The 8,743-nt window shown below is 64.5% G+C and overlaps 1 protein-coding gene across 1 annotated transcript; it reads right to left on the bottom strand.

Moving 5' to 3' along the window:
* Positions 1-1,442: 1,442 nt before the first annotated feature.
* ADM2 (adrenomedullin 2) lies at positions 1,443-5,284 on the bottom strand. Its single transcript, XM_057403749.1, has 3 exons — positions 5,004-5,284; positions 4,568-4,704; positions 1,443-1,756 (listed from the first exon to the last, which is right to left on the bottom strand). Exons 2-3 carry the CDS (start codon positions 4,672-4,674, stop codon positions 1,459-1,461), a joined length of 405 nt encoding a protein of 134 aa, XP_057259732.1. The 5' UTR covers positions 4,675-4,704; positions 5,004-5,284; the 3' UTR covers positions 1,443-1,458.
* Between the last annotated feature and the right edge of the window lie 3,459 nt (positions 5,285-8,743).

Raw genomic sequence — 8,743 nt, forward strand, 5'->3', positions numbered from 1 at the left:
TGACATAAACCATGTGCATGGAGTGACACACTGTGTGCATGGGGTGACACACACCGTATACATGGGGTGACACACTGCGTGCATGGGGTGACATAAACCATGTGCATGGGGTGACACACTGTGTGCATGGCATGACACACGCCATGTACATGGGGTGACACCATGTACATGGGGTCACACACCGTGTGCATGGGGTGACACACTGTGTTCATGGGATGACACACACCATGTGCATGGGGTCACACACCGTGTGCATGGGGTGACACCCTGCATTCCTGGGATGACACACACCATGTGCATGGAGTGACACACTGTGTGCATGGGGTGACACGCTGTGCTCATGGGGTGACACGCTGTGTTCATGGGGTGACACACACCATATACATGGATTGATACACACTGTTGGCTGTCCCACTGCCTGGGGACTGTAGTGTCCCCCACCCCCCTCCATGCCCCATTCCCATGGGATTCCCAAGCCAGGACCCCTCCTCACACCCTTTATTCTGCACAGCGTCAGAGGCACCCATGGGTGGGCGGCTGAGGGCTGGGGGGGGGATGCTCAGTGGGAGTGGGGTGCTCATGGGGTGTCACAGCATGGGGTGGCAGGGACACCGGGGTCCCCTCATGTCTGGGGGCCACCACTGAGCCCGGGGGGGGGGGGGCAACGTGTCAGCAGTGGAGCTGGAACCATCGCCCATGCCCACACCATGGCACCAGGGGTGGCGATGGCAATGGGGTGACACCCCCAGCACCCCCCAGCACCTGGTCCCAGTCTCACCACGTGGGGCGCAGGGTGCTGGGGAAGGGGACAGCACCTTTCCAAGGACGGGACCAGGTGCTGCTCTCCATGGCACCCAGCACGGGGAAGGGACCTCCACGGTGCTGAGCCCACTCTGGTACCAGCCCCTCGGCTGGGAGAATGGGGTCCCCCCGTGCAGGACCCGTGTGCTGTACGTGGGTCTGGCTGAGGATGAAGGGGGTGCCACGGGGTGCTGTGGAGTGCCATAGGGACGTCATGGGGTGCCATAAGGGTGCCATAAGGTGCCATAGGAGTGCCATGGGGTGCTGCAGCAGGCTCCCCCCCTCCCCCCATGGCAGGGTGCTGAGGTGCTGAGTCAGCAGCTGCTGCTCTTGCACAAGGCTGCTGTGGTCAGCAGGATCCTTGGTGCCCCTTGGACCCGATGTCACCAGCCCTGGATGGGCCACCACGGGCCACTGCTACCACTATGGGCTATCACGGGCCACTGCTGCCACCATGGGCCGCTGCTGTCACCATGGGCCACCAACTTCATGTCCTCTCCGCTCCATGGGGTTGCTGTTGGCGATGGGATGGGAGCTCCCCATGGGGATGCTCCTTGGCCCCCACGGGTGTGCAGAGGCAGCTCAGCCACGCGTGACTCTGGAAGTGCTTTAGTGGAGATGCGGGGGGGGGCAGTGGGCGAGGGCCGGGGGTCCCCATCACCCGTAGCTGTGGGGGCTGTGGGGGTTCATGGGGGACGAGTCCTGGCGCCCCAACTGTCCCCGCAGCTGCCAGAGCCGGTGGCTCAGGTTCTGCACCTGGCACGTGCCCAGCACGCAGCCCACACGCAGCAGCTGCGTGTGCCGCCGGCCACGCGTGTGCCGGTGCCCGTGCCGCGACGCGTGTGCCGGGGGGGGCCACGGCGCGGGCAGCCGGTGCCGGGCAGTGCCGGAAGCATGCGGCACCGCAGGGTCCACAAAGGGGGACAGCAGGGACGGGATCCGGTCCGGGGGCTCCCTGCAAGAGAGAGACAGCGTCAGTGCGGTGGGAGGGGGTGATGTGTGGTGGGAAGCTGCTCAGGGAAAGGGACCTGAGGACAGGGCTGGTCAATGGCTGGAGATGAGCAGCTTGTGCCCAGGCAGCCAGGCAGCCCCCAGCGTCCTGGCCTGTATCAGCACCAGTGCGGCAGCAGGGCCAGGGCAGGGATTGTGCCCCTGTGCTGGGCACTGGTGAGGCCGCACCTCGGATCCTGTGTTCAGCTCTGGGCCCCTCACTGCAAGAGAGACATTGAGGTGCTGGAGCGGGGCCAGAGAAGGGCAGTGGAGCTGGTGCAGGGCCTGGAGCACAAGTGTGATGGGGAAGGGCTGAGGGACCTGGGGGGTTCAGTGTGGAGAAGAGAAGGCTCAGGGGGGACCTGATGGCTCCCTACAAGTGCCTGAGAGGAGGATGGAGCCAGGAGGGGCTGGGCTCTGCTCCCAAGGAACAAGGGATGGGACAAGAGGAACCGGCCTCAAGCTGCACCAGGGCAGGTTTAGATGGAGCTGAGGAACAATTCCTTCCCCAGAGGGTGCTCAGGCATTGGAACAGGCTGCCCAGGGCAGGGCTGCAGTCACCGTCCCTGCAAGCGTTCACACCCCGTGGAGACGAGGCCTCAGTGCCATGGGGCAGTGGTGGCCTTGGCAGTGCTGGGAACGGTTGGACTGGATGAGCTTAAAGGGCTTTTCTCCCCCGGCTGATGCCATGATCTATGGTTCCATGGGCCCAGACCTCTTCCTTGCCCTGGGCCAGGAGCAGGACGAGAGGATGAGGAGCAGCACCGGGGCAGAGGAGCTGCCCCACGCACCAACACACATGTCCATGCTCCGGTGTCACAGCAACTTGGCACGAGCTGCTACTCCCTCCACACACCCGCACACAGATGGCCAAGCACACACACACTGCGTGACCCCTGTACACATGCAGGCACACATGGTCCCTGCACACATGCACATCCCATGACCCCTGCACACACGCAGCACATGCGTGTCAGGGCCGGCCGCCGCGTTCCATGGGGCCAGAGGCCACATTCCTTTGGCGCTGTGGCTCAGGAAGCTCCCGAGGCCATTCCCAGCTCCTGCTGCCCATTCCCGTTCTATTCCCGTCCTGTTCCCATTCTGGAAGCTCCAGCAGCCTCCCTGTGTCTTGGAGCCAAGCTCCAGTGCCAGCATCCCATGGGATCGCCGCTGGCTGCGGGGTTCCCCTCCTGCCCCAGCACACGGGATCTGCCCTGGCACATGGGATTGCTTCTGCTCCCATTCCTGGGCCACATCCCAGCGCTTTATGGGTGTTACCGGGCGCACCGTGGGGCACCCCCCAACCCCGGGACCCCACAGCTCCCACATGTGCCTCCTGCCCCCTTCCCACTGCTGCTCGCAGCATTCCCATGGACTTGGCACCAGCACAGAGCTGGACTCACGGTCCCCACTGCTGGTACCTGCTGCTGGGGTCCCCACAACAGGGTCCCCATGTCTCTCAGACTCCCATGTCCTCAGGACCCCAATGTCTCAGGTACCCCTTGTCTTGGGGACCCCCATCCCCAGCACACGGAGCTGTGGCCACACCATCCTGATCTCCCAGTCCATGCCCAGGATTTGGGGTGCCTGTGTTCCCCCCATCCATTCCCACTGTGGGATGGGTGTCCCGTGTCCCCCCCCAAGGTGCTGCAGCACTGGAATGGGTCCCCCTCAACCCACGCTCCCCCCCCTCCACCACATTGGTCGGGCCGATCCCTGCGGATCTGGGCATGGAGCAGGCACATCCCAACCCCAGCCCGCTCCTCAAGCAGCAACACGCACCCGCGCGGCCGTGCACGCACACACGCACGCAGCCCCGGCACACGCGTGTACACGCATGTTCCTCCTGCGGCTGGAGCCCAGCCCCTCGCCTGGCACACGCCTGGCACACACACACATACACACACACACACGGGCCTCATCACCCCGCACACGCGTGTGCCCTGCGTGCCCTGTGCACACACAGTCTCAGGGACACCCCTGGCCCATGCACCCCCCCCCCCCCCCCCCACTCCTGTCACCCCCGTGTCCCCACAGGGACAGGCATGGGGCAGGCGGTGACGGCAGGTTGGGGTTCTGGGACCCCTCAGTGCCCACCCCTCTGGGGGTGATGGGCAGCGGAACACAGGCACGGGACACGCACACAATGGGCAGACTGGGACCTGCCCAAGCCCTGTGGCTGGCAGGACAGGCGGACATGGGCTGGGGCAGGAGCCGGGCTCCTGGGGATAGATAGGGGGGCACAGGAGCACCCCAGACAGGGGTCCCAGACAGGGGGGCACAGATTTGCCCCATGCAAAGGGCCCCAGCCCCTACCTGCATTAGGGGGAGGGCAGGGAGGGTGAGCGGGGGGTTACAGAGATGCCCCATACAGGGGGTGGGCAGGAGGGTGGGCAGGGGGGACACAGAGACACCCCAGGTGGGAGGGGGTGGACAGGGGCTAAAGAGATGCTCCACACAGGGGGCTCCTTGCTACACCTACCTGGGGTGGGCAGGCGGGGGGCTCAGAGCTGCCCCACACTCATACCTGTGTATGGGGGACAGGCAGGGGTATGAGCAGGGGGGTCACAGAGCTGCCCCATACAGGGGATGGGCAGGGGGCACAGAGCCACTGCATGGAGAGGGCTCCTTGCTACACCTGTGCGGGTGGGGGGCACAGAGACACCGCACACAGGGGAGTGCGGGCAGGGGAGGAGCGGGATGGGGGGTGCGGGCAGGGGGGTTTGGGAGGGGGGGTGCGGGATGAGGGGGTGCGGGTCGAGGGGTCCGGTCTCACCTGCGCCTGTGCGCTCGGCCGTGGGGCCGGGGCAGGCCGGCGGGCAGCTCCAGCACACACAGCACTAAGCTGATGCAACCCAGCGCCACCGGCACCGGGGCTCTCATGGCGGGGCCGGGCCGGCGGTGGCTCCGGGGCTGCAGAAAGGGGAGAGCGGTAAGCGGCTGGGCCCGGCTCCGGCAGCCCCCGTACCCCCCCGGTGCCTCCCGCTGGCCCCTGCTGCCGCCGGTTGCTCCCCGGTGCCTCCTGCTGTCTCGCTGGTGCTTCCCGATGTTTCCCGGTACCCCCCGCCCGTTGCCTCCCGGTGGCCTCCGGTCGCCTCCCTGTTGCCGCCGGCGCCGCCCGTCCCGTCCCGTCCCGTCCCGCCCCGTGATGTCCCGTAGCCCGTGGGGCGATGCGGAGTCCCGGAGGGGTCCCGGGGGGGTCCCGTCGGTACCTGTGCGGGTCCCGGGGCTGGGGACCGGGGGCTCTGGGGGTTCCGAGGGGGCTCGGGTGGGTCCGGGGGCTCCCGGGTGCCGGTGTCCGGGGCCGTCGCTGGGGCCGCTGCTCCCCGGCCCAGGTTAAATATCGCCGGGCTCGGCGCGGCCACGGGCGAGGAGGAGCCGCCGGCGCGGGAGGAGCCACGGGCGGGGGCAGCCCCAGCGACCCGCACCGGAACCAGGCACCGGCACCGGCCCGGCAGGAATGGGATGGGACGGGACGTGGGGGGGGGAACGGGATGGGATGGGGCTGGGATAGGATGGAAAGGGACCGGGACATGTCCTCGGCCGCTGGGATGGGACGGGACTGGGGGAGATGTCCTGGGAGGGACGAAGGGGATGGGGATGGGACGGGGCCGGGACATGTCCGGGGAAAGATGGGATACGGTCAGGACATATCCTGGGAAAGGGGAATGGGATGGGACTGGAGGAGCTGTTCTGGGAGGGGGAAACGGGATGGGATCGGACTGGGAAAGGCCCTGGGAGGTTGAATAGGATGGAACTGGAATGGGATAGGAGAGCTGTCCTGGGGGTCTGGGGCGGTATTGAACAGGACAGGGACATGTCCTGGGGGAGCTGGGATGTGTCTGGGACACGTCCTGGGGAGGACTGGGATGGGCTGGAGCATGTCCGGGGGCTTAAATGGGGGGGGGGGAGATGGGATGGGATAGGGCTGGGGAGTGGTCGGGGAGGGGAAATGGGTTGGGATGAGGCCGGGACATGTCCTGGGAGAGCTGGGATGGAGCAGAGATGGGAGGAGGGACCCATCCGGGTGATGCCCGCGCTGCAAGGACGGGACGAGGCCCTCGCAGCACCGCAGGGTCCCCGAGCCGGGGCCCGCCCCCTCCGGGCTCCGCGCTCTCGGAATCGCCGGGATCTTCCGCTTGATCCCGACACAGAAGCTCCGGGCGCGGGCCGGGGTTTGGGGCAGCCCCTGATGGGGTGGGGGGTGGGGGGGCACAGACCCCCCTATGTGGGACGCGGGTTCTGGCTCTTCCGACCGCTTCCCAGAGGGAATTTCTGCGGCATTCCCGGTCCTTCCGTTTGGTTGTTGCTGGATTATTCCCAATGAGAGAGAGAAACCGGCACAAACCCAACGGGCTGAGCAGGAATAGGAGCAAGAACAGGAGCAGGAGCAGGAATGGTTGCAGGAGCAGGAAGAGGAGCAGGAGCACTGGGAGCTGCCATAGAATCATAGAATAGTTAGGGTTGGAAAGTACCTTAAGATCATCCAGTTCCAACCCCCTGCCATGGGCAGGGACACCTCACACTAAACCATGGCACCCAAGGCTGTATCCAACCTGGCCTGGAACACCAACAAGGATGGAGCATTCACAGCTTCCATGGGCAACCCATTCCAGTGCCTCACCACCCTCACAGTATAGAACTTCTTCCTTATATCTAACCTGAACTTCCCCTGTTTAAGTTTTAACCCATTCCCCCTTGTCCTATCACTACAGTTCCCAGTGAAGGGTGCCTCCCCAGCATCCCTATAGGCCCCCTTCAGACACTGGAAGGCTGCTATGAGGTCTCCACGCAGCTTCTCTTCTCCAGGCTGAACAGCCCCAACTTTCTCAGCCTGTCTTCATACAGGAGGTGCTCCAGTCCCCTGATCATCCTCGTGGCCTCCTCTGGACTTGTTCCAACAGTTCCATGTCCTTTTTATGTTGAGGACACCAGAACTGCACACAATGCTCCAGGTGAGGTCTCACAAGAGCAGAGCAGAGGGGCAGGATCACCTCCTTGGACCTGCTGGTCACGCTCCTTTGGATGCAGCCCAGGATACGGTTGCTTTCTGGGCTGCGAGCACACACTGAAGCCGGCTCATGTTCATTTTCTCATCCACCAACACCCCCAAGTCCTTCTCCTTGGGCTGCTCTGAATCTCTTCTCTGCCCAACCTGTAGCTGTGCCTGGGATTGCTCCAACCCAGGTGTATGTGCCTTCACCCCCCAGGGTGTCCATCCCTGTGCCCATCGCTGTGTCCCTGCAGCACTCCCAGAGCTCTCCTGCCCTCTGTGGCACCAATGGGGACACTTGGGAACATCAGCTCCCAGCGCATGCAGCGGCTCTGCCCAAGGGCTCAGACCCAGCCGAGGGGGCGGTGCCGGGTGACCGGGGACGCCCCAGGACACTCAGCTCTTGCACGTCTGCGGGTGCTGGATCCGTGTCCCTCCACAGGAACACGGTGGTGGAGCCGTTGGGGTACGCTCGGCACCGCGCCATGGGCACGGCAAACAGCAGGGAACGGCTGGGAGAGCGGAGGGACGCGCCCTCCGGCCCTGCAAGCACAGGGGGAGGAGAGGGGCACAGTGTCCCCAGTGTCCCCAGAAATCCCCCAGTTTCCAGCATCCCCAGTGTCCTCAGGCTTCCCAGTGTCCCCAGCATCTGCAGTGTCCTCATGGTCCCCAGTGTCCCCAAAGTCTGCAGCATTCCCAGTGTCTCCAGTATTCCCAGCATCCCCAGCATCTCCAGTATGCCCAGTGTCCCCAGCATCTGCAGTGTCCTCATGGTCCCCAGTGTCCCCAAAGTCTGCAGCATTCCCAGTGTCTCCAGTATTCCCAGCATCACCAGCATCTCCAGTATGCCCAGTGTTCCCAGCATCTGCAGTGTCCTCATGGTCCCCAGTATCCCCAGGGTCTCCATTGTCAAGGATGGACCTGGAGCCCCAGGGATGCAGGGAGGAAGGGACACAGGGATTCAGGGAAACAGGGATGCAAAGACTCAGGAATGCAGGGATGTGGGGATAGAGGGACACAGGGGAGCAGGGATGCAGGGATACATGGACACAAGTACACAGCACTGGCACATGGGATTGGGGGACATGATGACACTGGGCACCCGCTGCCCCAGCACTGTGGGACCAGTGTCCCCACTGCAGCCACAGCCATGAACCGGTGACACTGGGAAACAGGCAAGGGGGGCCTATTGGAGCCCCCACCATGAACCAGTCTAGATCCTGGTTTACACGTCAGGGGCCGTGTCTGGTGACTTGAGGTGCTCCCTCCTCCACACCCCGCCCATGTCCCAGTCCCTTGTGGGAGTGTGAATGAGGAGTTCCTGCCATGAATCATTCCCGGCTCTGGCTGAGCCAACATGGAATGGGTGCTGAAGGGCGCCGGGCCTTCACCAGGACCAAGCATGGGCAGGCCATGGACCGTGGTGCTCTGGTGTGTGGTGCTGGATGAGGTGGGGCAAGGCAGAATGGGATGGTAAGGAGATGGGGATAGGGATGGGATTGGAATGGGGATAGGGATGAGGATGGGATAGGGATGGGATGGTGAGGGGATGGTGATAGGGTTGGAGATGGGAATAGTTATGGGATTGGGATGGGGATGGGGATAGGGATGAGGATGGGATTGGGATGGGGATAGGGATGAGGATGGGATTGGGATGGGGATAGGGATGAGGATGGGATGGGAATGGGACGTGATGGAGATGGGGACAGGGATGGGATGGGGTGATCACACTGCAAGCGATCTATGTGGGATTGACACCGTTTCCTCCTGGGGCCCCCAAACCCCACAGCATCCCCCCCCACCAGTGGGGTGCGTGAGACCCAGCCTCCCACGCGTGCCCCGGCACCCAACGGGACGGGGTCACCACTGCCCAGGGACCCGGTGCGTGCGCTCCCAGCGGGTGGGGGCCAAGATGGCGGCGGTCGGCGGGGCGCACGGGCGGGCGGGGCGCGGGGCGGT

Source organism: Pezoporus wallicus, unplaced genomic scaffold (genome assembly GCF_028554395.1).
Source record: "Pezoporus wallicus isolate ANWC-B61680 ecotype Strahan unplaced genomic scaffold, APGP_CSIRO_Pwel_v1 contig_6978, whole genome shotgun sequence".
NCBI classification, from domain to species: domain Eukaryota; kingdom Metazoa; phylum Chordata; class Aves; order Psittaciformes; family Psittacidae; genus Pezoporus; species Pezoporus wallicus.

Excerpts from the sequence above, each read along its gene's own strand:
- ADM2 (XM_057403749.1), bottom strand. The coding sequence starts at position 4,674 with ATGAGAGCCCCGGTGCCGGTGGCGCTGGGTTGCATCAGCTTAGTGCTG. Across the intron at positions 1,757-4,567 it reads GGCCGAGCGCACAGGCGCAG|GGAGCCCCCGGACCGGATCC; the intron begins GTGAGACCGGAC and ends TCTCTCTTGCAG.